This window comes from Anomalospiza imberbis, chromosome 15 (assembly GCF_031753505.1).
Source record: "Anomalospiza imberbis isolate Cuckoo-Finch-1a 21T00152 chromosome 15, ASM3175350v1, whole genome shotgun sequence".
In the NCBI taxonomy this organism is placed as follows: Eukaryota; Metazoa; Chordata; class Aves; order Passeriformes; family Viduidae; genus Anomalospiza; species Anomalospiza imberbis.
The window spans coordinates 2,470,298-2,484,931 of NC_089695.1; the positions used below are offsets into that span (position 1 = coordinate 2,470,298).

The 14,634-nt window shown below is 54.8% G+C and overlaps 1 protein-coding gene across 10 annotated transcripts in view; it reads right to left on the reverse strand.

Annotated features, from left to right (window-relative positions):
* The window catches only part of LOC137482874 (protocadherin gamma-A4-like), a 160,641-nt gene that overhangs the window by 53,471 nt on the left and 92,536 nt on the right, over window positions 1-14,634 (reverse strand). Inside the window, exon 1 of one of the 10 annotated variants that reach the window (XM_068205480.1) lies at window positions 8,719-11,271. The exons of 8 other annotated variants lie outside the window; for them this stretch is intronic. In XM_068205480.1, the coding sequence (XP_068061581.1) occupies window positions 8,719-11,184 (2,466 nt within the window). In that variant the 5' untranslated portion in view covers window positions 11,185-11,271. Of the gene's footprint in view, window positions 1-4,528; window positions 7,015-8,718; window positions 11,272-14,634 lie in introns of those variants that run through there. One more of the 10 variants, XM_068205481.1, reaches the window with a different exon arrangement.

Sequence of the window (14,634 nt, forward strand, 5' to 3'; positions counted from 1 at the left end):
GCTGCAGCCGCCGGATGGCCGCGCTCAAGGGGGCCCGGCTTTGGGCGGGGCTCAGCGCCTGCACCGGCCCCGGGGGCTCTCCCCGATTGCAAACAGCCAGCGCAGAACCTCTTGCTTAATTCCACTCCAAGGCGTTCCTAACTGAGATGCGATGTCGGATGCTTTAACAGCATTCTTTTGAGTCACATTCAGAAGTGAGAAGCAAATATTCATGGCAGGGCAATAAAGAATGCAATTCACCTGCTCTTAAAAAAATCATGGGCCATTAACACCAGCAAGAAACTATAATATAGGGAAAACTTCAAGAGCTTTTTCTCACTTGTCTTGAATTGTGTTTTCTTTACCTGGATTGAATTTGAGTTATAGAGCAGCCTAAACCAATATAAGCAACCCCTAGGCCAAGATAGCTGAATGACCTTTACTCTTGTTTCTGACCCATCAAAGTTGATTCATCTGAGTTGTTTCATTCATCCATATCTGAGCACCTGACAATGGGAAATGCAAAGCAATTCTCAGTCCTTCACGGAGCCAAACAATCTTCTCAGTTTCCAACTTAAATTTTATTAACGGTGATTTAATCCACACCTCTGCCATGAGCAGGAGCACTGTTTGCTAGACTTCAATGTTGGAGGCACATCCAAAACTTCTCTGGGCAATATCTTCCATTTTCACACAACCCACACTGAAAAGCTTTCTCCTAATCAAAATGTCCATTCTTTTAGTGGAAAACAATAGTCTGCTCTCCTAAGACCACCAGTCCTCATAAAAAAAACTCTCCACATCTCTCCTATAAGTTTATTCATAACTTGAAAGGGCAAAATATTTTCAAAAGTCTACACAGAGCTATCACATCTCCATGCTTGAAGACCCAAACTCCTTCAGTCCTTCTGCATACCAGAAATATTGCAACCCTCAGACCACTTCCATGATCCGTCTGGGGACTCTAACATGTCCATTTGGGATATTGACCCAAGATCTGCATGCAGTCTATGCTCTCACAAAAAGAGTTGAGAGGGGAGAAGGACCTCCCTTCACCTGCTGGGCTGAGTGCTTGTCATGCAGTGCAGGACACAATTTGAGCAGCAGGTGCCCATTGGCAGCTCATGTCCCATCTCATCACCCACCAATGACCCAAAGCACTTCTCTGCAAAGCTCTTCCCTATCCCTGACCCTCTGTTGAAACTGGGGACTGCCCCACCCCAGCTGCAGGACCTTGCACTTTGTTCCACTTCAGGATGGTTGCAAGGGGCCACTTCTCCAGCCTCAGCCTCACTGGCAGCTCTGCCCTCCCCTGAATCAACTCCAATTGGTGTCAGCTGCACATGGGCTGAAGGTGCACTCAGTGCCATTGTCCATGAAGGCACTGAACAGAACTGGGCCCAGCCAGGGCCCTTCAGGGACAGCACAAGTCACTGCTTTCCACCTGCACATTCAGCCACTGTCTGTAACTCTTTGCAGGTGACTCTCCAGCCTCTTCCTCAGCCATGTAACAGCCTCCAGATGATTGCCCAGCATGCTCCTCTGGGTGATAGCCTGGGGGACACGGCACAAGTTCTCCCACTGGCCCCTGGTCTGCTCATGGCAGTCTTGGCTGGGCTGGGTGGCCACTCTGCACTTTGACAACTGCAGCCGAGATGCTTCTGCATTTTACAACACAGACAAAGTGTTCCTGGGTGAGCACAGCAGGAGGGCTTATGAAACCCTTCCTCTGAGCAGCTGTAAACATCACAGGGGTGTGTGGGAACTGCAGCTGCACTAGGGCACTGGGGACAGAGGAGACCTTCCACCTAAGGTCAGACACGCTGAGGTTGAGCTCATGACAACAAACACTGCAAGAGTAGAAACATATGGAAATGTACAGATGAAATAACATTTTGTAGGTCTCCCTTGTTCCACAGAAGCCACTCAAATCACACTGGACTCCATCAGGCACAGGCTGGTGTCACCTATGACATGTGACAAGCAAGGGAATGCCTGAGCTCTTCTCTAGCCTCACACACAGAGCTCCCCTGTCTGCTCTCTCCTCCACGCCATGCCACTGGAAGGTTTTGCTTGTGCCCATCTCCTCACTGCTCACATCTAGCATGAGTTGATAATGCACTACAGCCACACCCAGAAGGGAGGTACCATTGTCTGCTCACCACCATTATGATAAGGAACTGAAGGATTCTAGAGCACACAAATGATAAACAACCACACTAAAAGAACAGCAGTCATCCAACAAAGAATGGCTCATCAAACCATTGGCTTCAAGGGAATCTCCTCCTCATCCTTATCACATGCTCTGTTCCACAGAGATGCAACATCCACTAAAGTCATACTTACATGTATTCCTCTTAACAGGAACAGAACACAAAGTCTCTCTCCTATCTCCTGCCTTCCACTCCAACTGGAACAAGAGCAAGGGACACTAACACACCATATGTGGCTCATAAAAGATAGCTTGTTGATAAATCAAAATATACCCACATACCGAGTAAATCAAGGAAGAACAAAATGAAACAAAAAAACCCCACAGAAAAACCCAAATCATGGATCAGAAAATGCAAGGAAGCATTAGAAGAGAACAAGTAGTCAGAGATGCTCACAGTGAAGTCTTCTAGGCCTTCATTGCAGGCCTTAAAATTCACCCCAGAAGGCACCTGGAAGGCACTCAGGTCCCAAACTGAAAGTTTGACCCTAAAGACTCACACAGAACAGCAGGACAGCGGGGTTCATTTGAAGCATTAGTTTTAGCCCTGGGGAGCAACAAAACCCATGCCATGTCTCCACCAGGACCTCCCCACACACCACACCCCCGACACTCCCTCCTAACCCTTCACAGCTCCCATGGTTGGCACAGATCTGCAGAATTAAGGGAGACTCCACCAAGAGGAAAGTTGCTCAGGCAGTATCTCCTTATTACTGATAATATTTGACTTCTCACCCCAGCCATGGGACAAGAAAAAGCAGTTATTGCAGAGACATTTCCAAGAAACATGTTTATGGAAATCTCTCTCCTTTCATCTATAAACATGATAGAACCATCTTCAGATCACCAGAAGAGTGAGACAGAAAATTTACACCTGCAGAACTGAAGAGCTCACAACACTCTCCTGGGTTATATGACACAGAGTAAATTCTTAATGACATTGTGGGCCCTGAATACACAGCTTGCGCTTCCCATACGGCGTCTGTCACAAGTACCAAATTAAGCATTGAAGTGACACAATTATCATGACATGCAAATAGTATAGCAAGAAGCTCCCAGGGTTCTCCATGCAGCTGGAATACATATCTCCTAGACATTCACTTTGGGAAGAAGAACCCCACATTGCTTCATCCTAGAGATAGAATAGACTGGACAGGGAATGGAGGAAAACATTCCCTTCAGTCTTTCAGCAGACATCCATGCACGGCTCACAGCACTCAGATTTCCAACCCTTCACACCATCCATGGTGTCCATTCACCCACATATCTTTGAAACATGTGACAGCGGAGGCCCAGTTCCCCAGACCATTTTCTTCCCACCACCAATTCCACACAGCTCTCTGTACATCGCTGTGCTGTGGAAGATGCATTTGCCTGCTGACTGAAGTTCTGTGAGGAGACTTCAAAGGTCCCAAAGGAAAAGGTGAGCAGTCTTCCAAGAGACACTGAATCAGTGAATGTCAGCTCAAGGGCAATTATGCCCACCTTGTATCTCCCACTGCACCTTGAATTTCTCCCTTCCCATCCAGGCAATTCTCTTGCCATGCCAAATATTTTATAGACAAGGCTCATCCAGCTCCATCTGATATAGCTCTATCTTGAAAAATAAGAAAAAAACAAAGCAGTTCTGCCATTGCCTCCTGCATTTCCTCCCCCACCCACATGCAGCCCCCAATCAGGCTTCTCGAATAATCACAAATTCAAGAGGATCCTTCATCTTCGTAACAAGCAAACACACATCATCAAGAATCACTTGTGGCCCTGTCCAATCCTTTGCTGAGGACAAAGATCAAAGCACGGATGACACAAACACTTCCTGCTGACCTCCAATATGTATCCTGGAGAGCGACAAAGGCGGAGAACAATGTGCAGAGAGGTTCCACGCAAAGCCATCAGCATTTTGTTCAAGACACGTTCAACCTAGTCAAGCACACGTGCTCTTGGGAAGACACATCAGACTGCTCTAAAGCTGTATTTCTTAACGTGATCCATCCCTCCAGACGCGATAATGTTAGCAGGGACACAGATTCTACAGAGCACAGATGATATAGGGGAACAACACCTGGAACCTGGTCAACACCCAAACCTCCAACCTAAACAACAGACTGCCAGCAGCAGCCTTCTCCCGCTTTCCTTCTTCACCTACTGGAAGGCTGAGGACCGACCCCATGTTGACATAACAACAGCAACGTGTTGCAGTATTAAGAACGTCACTGAAGGAAACTTTACTGTGCTTTAAAGCAAAATCTACTATGCAAGATAGAGAACACGGCGGGGAAAGGGCAGGGGAGCATCAGGAGAAAGAGTCGCGGAGAAAACCTGGACAGAGAAACTCACCGAGGGAAGGGCGGGATCCGCGGGGAGGGCGCCGGCAAGATCCTCGTCGCCGAGCAGCGGCGCGGGCTCGTCGGGCGGCGGCCGGGCCGGGAGGGTGTCGCAGCAGCTGCCGCCCGAGAAGCGCAGCTGGCTCTTGCGCGAGTCGGCCGTGAGCGACACCTCGTGCGAGTAGGACTGCAGGAAGGCGCGCACGCCGTCGATGCCCACGAAGTGCGACACGGGCACGCCGCGCAGGGCGCCGCTGTCCGCCGGCAGCAGCTGCTGGCGGCGCCAGCGGCGCAGGCGCAGCGCCAGCAGCAGCAGCAGGAAGGCCACGAAGAGGCACGACACGGCGGCCACGGCCAGCACCAGCCAGCGCGTCAGGCTGGCGGCCGGCTCGCCCGGCGCCGCCGCCCCGTCGGCCGCGCTGCCCAGCTCGGCCAGCAGCTCGGCCACGCTCTCGGCCAGCACCACGCTCAGCGTGGCCGTGGCCGACAGCGCCGGCCGCCCGTGGTCCTTCACCAGCACCACCAGGCTCTGGCGCGCCGCGTCGCGGGCCAGCGGCGAGCGCGCCGTGCGCACCTCGCCGCTGTGCAGCCCCACGCGGAACAGCCCCGGCTCCGTGGCCTTGGCCAGCTCGTACGACAGCCACGCGTTCTGCCCCGCGTCCGCGTCCACCGCCACCACCTTGGCCACCAGCGCGCCGGCCTCCGCCCAGCGCGGCGCCAGCTCCACGCCCGACCACGCGGCGCCCGAGCCCGCCGCCGCCGCCGCCGCCGCCGGCGGCGGGTACAGCACCTGCGGCGCGTTGTCGTTCTCGTCCACGATCAGCAGCCGCACCGACACGTTGCTGCTCAGCGCCGGCGCGCCGCCGTCCTCCGCACGCACCCACAGCTGCAGCTCGCGCAGCTGCTCGTAGTCGAAGGAGCGCAGCGCGTACAGCGCGCCCGTCTCCGCCTGCACCGACACGTACGACGACAGCGGCGCGCCCCGCACCCGCCCCTCCGCCAGCCGGTAGCGCACGCGCGCGTTCTGCCCCCAGTCCGCGTCCGTGGCGCGCACCGTCAGCACCAGCGCGCCCGCCGCGTTGTTCTCCGCCAGCCGCGCGCTGTAGCGCTCCTCCGCGAACACCGGCGCGTTGTCGTTCACGTCCAGCACCCGCAGCGCCAGCACCGCGCTGCTCTGCAGCGGCGGCGACCCGCCGTCGGCCGCTCGCACCGTCACGTTGTACTCCGACACCTGCTCCCGGTCCAGCTCGCTCGCTGTCACCACGCTGTAGTAGCTGCCCTGTGAGCTTTGAAGTCGGAACGGGATGCCCCCGGCGAGAGAACAACGCACGTCGCCATTCATCCCCGAGTCCCGATCATATACGTGCAACAGGGCGACCACCGTCCCCGGCGAAGCGTCCTCTGAGATCTCAGTCAATGCCGATGATACTGTCAGTTCTGGGGCATTGTCGTTGACGTCCGTCACGGAGATCATGACTTTGGCCGAGTCGAATAGTGCTCCGTCGTCCCGTGCCTGCACCTCCATTTCAAATGAGGAAATGTCCTCGAAGTCTAAGTTCTTCTTAAGAGTTATTTTTCCTGTCTTAGATTCAATGTGAAAAAGTTCGGATGCCTTTTCTGAAATTCTATGAAAACTGTATTTTAAGTGTCCGTTTGGCCCCTCATCGACGTCCGTGGCCGTGACAGTGACGAGGACAGAGCCCGCGGGCACGTCCTCGGGCACACGCACCGTGTACTCCGCCTGGCTGAACACGGGCGCGTTGTCGTTTGCGTCCAGCACCGTCACGCGGATCCGAGCCGTGCCCGTCCGGGCCGGATCGCCGCCGTCCATCGCCCTCAGCACCAGCTCGTGAAACGCCGCCTCCTCCCGGTCCAGCGCCTTCGCCAACACCAGCTCGGGACGCTGATCGCCGCCGGGCCCCGCCTGCACGGCCAGCGAGAAGTGCTCGTCGCCGCTCAGCTCGTATTTCTGCAGGGAATTCCGGCCGAAGTCAGGATCATGAGCGTCTGGGAGGGGAAATCGCGACCCCGGCGCTGTCATCTCACTCATACTCTGTTCCAGTTCGATTTCTTTGAAACTGGGTGAGTTGTCGTTAATGTCCATGATTTCCACTTCTATTTCATAGAATCTCATTTCCCCTTCCACTATCAGCTCACAGCGCAGCACGCATTGCTGCACATTCTCGCACAGCTGCTCTCTGTCGATCCTCTCCGCCGTCACTAAATGTCCTGTCTTCCCGTGCAGAGCAAAATACTGCGTCCGACCTCTTTCTATAATGCGAATGCCGCGGTCCCTGATCTCCGGCAGCTGCAGCCCCAGGTCCTTGACCACGTCGCCCACGAACGAGCCCTTGGGCATCTCCTCGGGCACGGAGTAGCGCAGCTGCCCCCACGCCGCCTCCCACGCCGCCAGCAGCACGGCCCAGAGCAGAGCTCGCTGCCGCCGGCCCCAGCGCCTCCCCGCCGCGCACATTTGTGCCGCGACAGCTCCCCTCTGCCGCCTGCTGCTCTGGTATCCGCTCTTCCTGAGGTTTCCTACGGCTCTCTGCTCACCAGCCCCTGTCGTAGCCTTCTCCGCCTCTCCGCTGCACGGATCCGCACTGTGAGAACGGTCACAGATCGCCAGGCTACCGACCCAGGAATCCGGCGATCTTCTGATCGAGCGGATCCGCAGCGGGCGGGGCTGCAGCGCTCCGAGCTCCTTCTCGCTCCTCTCGGTCAACAGCGGCGCTCGCAGCCTCCTCCCGGCACTGCAGGCACCGATCGCTGCCGAGCGCCGTGGTTCTGCTTTGCTCACGGGCAGCTCGCGGGGAAGGGACAGTAGCCTCGGAGTCGTGAGGTCCCGTCCTGCCTCAGCTTTTCTACAGCCGTTCTCTTATTCGATCACCCAGGTCATCTCTAGATACATTTAATACATCTTCTAGGGTTGTGTATTTCTGCCGCGCCGAAAAACTTTTAATAAATGTGATTAAATGTACTCTCCGAATATGGCATTCAGAGTATTGCTAATATTATTTCCGTAGACCCCGAAGCTCAATATCCTTCCTGCAACTGCACGGCTTTTTAGAGCAGTCCGTCTTCCACGACTTTCTCCTCACCCACTCAGCAGGTTAAAACAGCACCATGTATCAGCAGAAATAATTATGATCAGTCAAAATATTCTCTCCCCGCATTCAACAATATTAGGACTACACAAAATTTTGGGCCAAGTTACACATCCCAGGCTGCTCTGAAGCACCCCGACTTCACTCCATTCTCCAGACACCACTTGGGAATTGATCCTCACACCTTTACACACTGCAGGCTGCAGTTACCCCTCGTTCTCCTTGGTAGAGTACTTCAGAAGAAGAGAGCTATGAGCCATAAAACACTAGAATCATTAATGTCAGAAAAGACCTCCCATGTGATCAAAGTCCATACATCCCGGCTAGTGGGAAAATTTCAGAACAGTAAAACAAACCCAAAACCAAACGAAATACTAAAGCATGCCTAAAAGAAAAGTCTTCAAGTTATATGATAAGGAAAGGAGAATTAAAACTAAAAAGACTTGGCAATACATTAACCAAGGGTTTGGAATTGCTTTGTGTGGTTTTGGGGATTTTTTGGTACTTTGTTTTCTTTGTTTTAACTTTTTGGTTCCTTTTTCTGTTTTCGTATGTTTGTTTAATTTTTTCAAATCCTAAATTACTCTGTCCAACTGGTGTATCCCTCTCTGTGGCATTACTTTCTCAAAAGATATAAGGACACAGGACAGATGCATAAATTCTCTATTCCAGGAGCCATATGCAAACTTCCTTTGGTAATACAATATCAAAACTACATTTAGCAATGGCTTTTTTTTCCTAGTTATCTATCATTCTCAAGGATACAGTGCAGACAAACAACAATCAAAAAAAGAAAAGTAACGATGTTTCTTAACCTTTAAAACATTGAAGACAACAGCAGAAAGCTAGGCAGAATTTGTCACAGAAATTTCATAGAAGCTACAGATGAAGAGCAGAACTTCATCACGTCTTAAGAGGCAGGAAGTGCCATATCGCTTGGGCTGCCGCCAAAATACACACGGGACATAGTCAATTAAGGCGTCATGGAAATTCGAAACTGCAATAACCGCCGCAACAAAGAACTAAACTAAAGAGCCTGCTGCCACCACCACGCTCATACAAAAAGGCTCACAGAAAAAGAACGTGCGAAATTACACACCTGAGGTATATCGGGATTAGCGGGCAGCTCTCCCGTTACGGCGCTGCTGCTGGCACTCGGTTTCTCGCAGCAATCCCCGCCCAGAAGCTCCTCCGCCGACAGGATGGGCACCGGCGGCGGCGGCCAAGCGGCCTCGGGCACGGCGCGGGCCGGCGCCGCCACGCACAGGTTGTAGGAGTAGGGCAAGGTGCCCTCGCAGAAGTCGGCCGGGAAGGCGGCGCCGGCCACCGAGAAGCGCTGCGCGCCCAGGCAGCGCAGCACGGCGGGCGGCCCGGCCCGCCGCAGCCGCGCCAGCACGGCCAGCGCCACGCTCAGCACCAAGAGCGCCGACAGCAGCGCCAGCGCCAGCACCAGGTAGAACTGCAGCTCGGCCGCCGCCGCCGCCGCCGCCTCGGCGCCCGCCGCCCGCTCGCTCAGCTCCGGCAGCGCCTCCTGCAAGCTCTCGGCCAGCACCACGTGCAGCGTGGCCGTGGCCGACAGCGCCGGCTGCCCGTGGTCCTTCACCACGGCCACCACACGCTGCTTGGCCGCGTCCCGCTCGGACACGGCGCGCGCCGTGCGCACCTCGCCGCTGTGCAGCCCCACGCGGAACAGCGCCGGCTCCGACGCCTGCACCAGCTCGTACGACAGCCACGCGTTGCGCCCCGCGTCCGCGTCCACCGCCACCACCTTGGCCACCAGGTACCCGGCCTCGGCCGAACGCGGCACCACCTCGAAAGGAGGCGGCGCCCCTCCCGCAGCCTCTCCCGCCGCCGCCGCCGCCGCCGCCGGCCACAGCACCCGGGGCGCGTTGTCGTTGCGGTCCAGCACGAAGACGCGCACCGTGGCCGTGGAGCTGCGCGCCGGCGAGCCGCCGTCCTGCGCCCGCACCGCCACCGTGAACTCGCGGCACTGCTCGTAGTCCAAGGAGCGCTGCGCGTACAGCGCGCCGCTCCGCGCCTCCACCGACACCAGCGGCGCCGCGCCCGCCGCGCCCGCGCTGCCGCCCGCCAGCCAGTAGCTCACGCGCCCGTTGGCGCCCGCGTCCGCGTCCCGCGCCTGCACGCGCAGCACCAGCGCGCCCGCCGCGTTGTTCTCCGCCACGTACGCGCTGTACGCCGCCTCCTCGAACACCGGCGCGTTGTCGTTCACGTCCGACACCTCCAGCACCAGCTCCGCGCTGCTCCGCAGCGCCGGCCTGCCCCGGTCCCGGGCCACCACCGTCACGCGGTGCTCGGACGCCTGCTCTCGGTCCAGCGCGCCCGCCGTCACCACCTTGTACGAGCCGCCCGAGGACGCCACGATCGACAGCGGCGCCTCTCCCGACAGCTCGCACGACACCTGACCGTTCTCTCCCGAATCTCTGTCCCGCACTTTCAGCAGCGCCACCACGGTGCCACTCGGGGCGTCCTCAGGCACGGAGCTCGAGTGGGACAGAATGGTGATCTCAGGCGCATTGTCATTCTCGTCCATGATGTCGATTTGCACTTCGCAGTGACTGGTGAGCCCGCCTCCGTCTCTTGCCTCCAGGGCGAAGATATATTTATTTTTGTCCTCAAAATCGAGGGGACCCGACGTCCTAACCTCCCCACTGTCGCTGTTGACAGTGAACAACAAAGGGACGTCATCAGGGACGTTGCCGAATGAATAGGAGACCCGCCCATTGGAGCCCGCGTCCGCATCCGTAGCCCGTACTCTCAGGACCACAGACCCCACCGCCAAATTCTCTGCCACTCTCGCCTCGTAGAGGCTTTTGCTGAATACGGGGGGGTTGTCATTTGCGTCTGTCACGTTGATAAGAACCTGGACAGTCCCAGACCTCGCGGGGTCCCCGCCGTCCACCGCCATCAGCACCAATTCAAATGAGCTCTGCTTCTCCCGGTCCAACGCTCTTTCCAGTATTAATTCCGGTTGCTTTTTTCCACCGGGGTTCTCCTTTAATGACAAAGTGAATGACGGGTTGCTGGTGAGCTGGTAAGTCAGCAGTGAGTTACTTCCTATGTCTGCATCTCGGGCCATCTCCAGAGGAAACCGAGCACCGGGAGGGATTAATTCACCGATCTCGAGGTCCAGAACAGCTTTGCTGAAGGCCGGGGAATTGTCATTCACGTCCTCGATCGCCACATCGACGTGGAAAATGTTCAGCGGATTCTGCACCAGCGCCTCGAAGCTAACAGAGCAGGTCGCCGACTTGCCGCACATCTGTTCCCGGTCCAGCCTTTCGTTCACGTACAGGTTCCCGTTCTCCTCATTCACCGTGAAGAATTGCTTCTCCTCGCTCAGCCGCAGCTTGCGCACGGGCAGCTCGTCCGCGCTGAGCCCCAGGTCCCGCGCCAGCGGCCCCACGAGCGAGCCTCTGCCCAGCTCCTCGGGGATGGCGTAGCGGACCCGCTCGGCCGCCGCCCGGCACCACACGCACAGCAGCACCGCGGCCAGCAGCGCTCGCCCGCCGCCCGGCCCGCGCCTCTGCCGCCGCCTCACCGCCATTCTCCGCCGCCTGCGCTCGCCGCGCTCCTGCCTCCCGCCGCTGCCCTGCCTCCCTTCCAGCCGCTCTCGCCGGCGAGAACAGAGACTGCTGAAAGGCACAGAGATCCGTGCACCGCCTCTCCCCGCCGCTGCTGCTGCTGCTGCTGGCGGCGGTGCCGCTGCCGCTGTGGCCGGCGCCGGGCGAGCGAGCAGCCTGCGGGGCCAGGACGCTGCGGCGGCGGCGGCTGCGGCTCCAGCGCCGCTCGGCGGCGGCCAACAGCGGCACCCGGAGGCGCCGCCGCGCCGCTGCAGCCGCCGGATGGCCGCGCTCAAGGGGGCCCGGCTTTGGGCGGGGCTCAGCGCCTGCACCGGCCCCGGGGGCTCTCCCCGATTGCAAACAACCAGCGCAGAACCTCTTGCTTAATTCCACTCCAAGGCGTTTCTAACTGAGATGCGATGTCGGATGCTTTTATGGCATTCTTTTGAGTCACATTCAACAGTCAGAAGCAAATATTCCTGACAGGGCAATAAAGAAGGGAATTCTGCTGCTCTTAATAAAATCACAGCTCATTTACCCCAGCAGTAAATGATAATATAGGGAAAACTTCAAGAGCTTTTTCTCACTTGTCTTGAATTGTGTTTTCTTTACCTGGATTGAATTTGAGTTATAGAGCAGCCTAAACCAATATAAGCAACCCCCATGCCAAGAGAGCAGAATGACCTTTACTCTTGTTTCTGACCCATCAAAGTTGATTCATCTGAGTTGTTTCATTCATCCATATCTGAGAACCTGACAATGGGAAATGCAAAGCAATTCTCAGTCCTTCATGGAGCCAAACAATCTTCTCAGTTTCCAACTTAAATTTTATTAACGGTGATTTAATCCACACCTCTGCCATGAGCAGGAACACTGCTAGACTTCAACGTTGGAGGCATATCCAAAACTTCTCTGGGCAATATCTTCCATTTTCACACAACCCACACTGAAAAGCTTTCTCCTAAACAAAACCTCCCTTCTTTTAGTTAAAAAAAATTTGTCTGCTGTTCTACGACAACAAGCCCAGGTAAAAAGAGCTCTGTCCATATTTCCTATGAGCTTCCTCATAAACAGAAACAGCAAAAACAAACTTTTAAAAGTCTACACAGAGCTATCACATCTCCATGCTTGAAAACCCAAACTCCTTCAGTCCTTCTGCATACCAGAAATATTCCAACCCTCAGACCACTTCCATGATCCATCTGGGGACTCTAACATGTCCATTTGGGATATTGGCCCAAGATCTGCATGCTGTCTATGCTCTCACAAAAAGAGTTGAGAGGGGAGAAGGACCTCCCTTCACCTGCTGGGCTGAGTGCTTGTCATGCAGTGCAGGACACAATTTGAGCAGCAGGTGCCCATTGGCAGCTCATGTCCCATCTCATCACCCACCAATGACCCAAAGCACTTCTCTGCAAAGCTCTTCCCTATCCCTGACCCTCTGTTGAAACTGGGGACTGCCCCACCCCAGCTGCAGGACCTTGCACTTTGTTCCACTTCAGGATGGTTGCAAGGGGCCACTTCTCCAGCCTCAGCCTCACTGGCAGCTCTGCCCTCCCCTGAATCAACTCCAATTGGTGTCAGCTGCACATGGGCTGAAGGTGCACTCAGTGCCATTGTCCATGAAGGCACTGAACAGAACTGGGCCCAGCCAGGGCCCTTCAGGGACAGCACAAGTCACTGCTTTCCACCTGCACATTCAGCCACTGTCTGTAACTCTTTGCAGGTGACTCTCCAGCCTCTTCCTCAGCCATGTAACAGCCTCCAGATGATTGCCCAGCATGCTCCTCTGGGTGATGGCCTGGGGGACACGGCACAAGTTCTCCCACTGGCCCCTGGTCTGCTCATGGCAGTCTTGGCTGGGCTGGGTGGCCACTCTGCACTTTGACAACTGCAGCCGAGATGCTTCTGCATTTTACAACACAAAGTGTTCCTGGGTGAGCACAGCAGGAGGGCCTATGAAACCCTTCCTCTGTGCAGCTGTAAACATCACAGGGGTGTGTGGGAACTGCAGCTGCACTAGGGCACTGGGGACAGAGGAGACCTTCCACCTAAGGTCAGACACGCTGAGGTTGAGCTCATGACAACAAACACTGCAAGAGTAGAAACATATGGAAATGTACAGATGAAATAACATTTTGTAGGTCTCCCTTGTTCCACAGAAGCCACTCAAATCACACTGGACTCCATCAGGCACAGGCTGGTGTCACCTATGACATGTGACAAGCAAGGGAATGCCTGAGCTCTTCTCTAGCCTCACACACAGAGCTCCCCTGTCTGCTCTCTCCTCCACGCCATGCCACTGGAAGGTTTTGCTTGTGCCCATCTCCTCACTGCTCACATCTAGCATGAGTTGATAATGCACTACAGCCACACCCAGAAGGGAGGTACCATTGTCTGCTCACCACCATTATGATAAGGAACTGAAGGATTCTAGAGCACACAAATGATAAACAACCACACTAAAAGAACAGCAGTCATCCAACAAAGAATGGCTCATCAAACCATTGGCTTCAAGGGAATCTCCTCCTCATCCTTATCACATGCTCTGTTCCACAGAGATGCAACATCCACTAAAGTCATACTTACATGTATTCCTCTTAACAGGAACAGAACACAAAGTCTCTCTCCTATCTCCTGCCTTCCACTCCAACTGGAACAAGAGCAAGGGACACTAACACACCATATGTGGCTCATAAAAGATAGCTTGTTGATAATACTGAATATACCCACATACCGAGTAAATCAAGGAAGAACAAAATGAAACAAAAAAACCCCACAGAAAAACCCAAATCATGGATCAGAAAATGCAAGGAAGCATTAGAAGAGAACAAGTAGTCAGAGATGCTCACAGTGAAGTCTTCTAGGCCTTCATTGCAGGCCTTAAAATTCACCCCAGAAGGCGCCTGGAAGTCACTCAGGTCCCAAACTGCAAGTTTGACCCTAAAGACTCACACAGAACAGCAGGACAGCGGGGTTCATTTGAAGCATTAGTTTTAGCCCTGGGGAGCAACAAAACACATGCCATGTCTCCACCAGGACCTCCTCACACACCACACCCCCGACACTCCCTCCTAACCCTTCACAGCTCCCATGGTTGGCACAGATCTGCAGAATTAAGGGAGACTCCACCAAGAGGAAAGTTGCTCGGGCAGTATCTCCTTATTACTGATAATATTTGACTTCTCACCCCAGCCATGGGACAAGAAAAAGCAGTTATTGCAGAGACATTTCCAAGGAAATCTCTCTCCTTTCACCTATAAGCATGAAAGAACCATCTTCAGATCACCAGATGAGTGAGACAGAAAATTTACACCTGCAGAACTGAAGAGCTCACAACACTCTCCTGGGTTATATGACACAGAGTAAATTCTTAATGACATTGTGGGCCCTGAATACACAGCTTGCGCTTCCCATACGGCGTCTGTCACAAG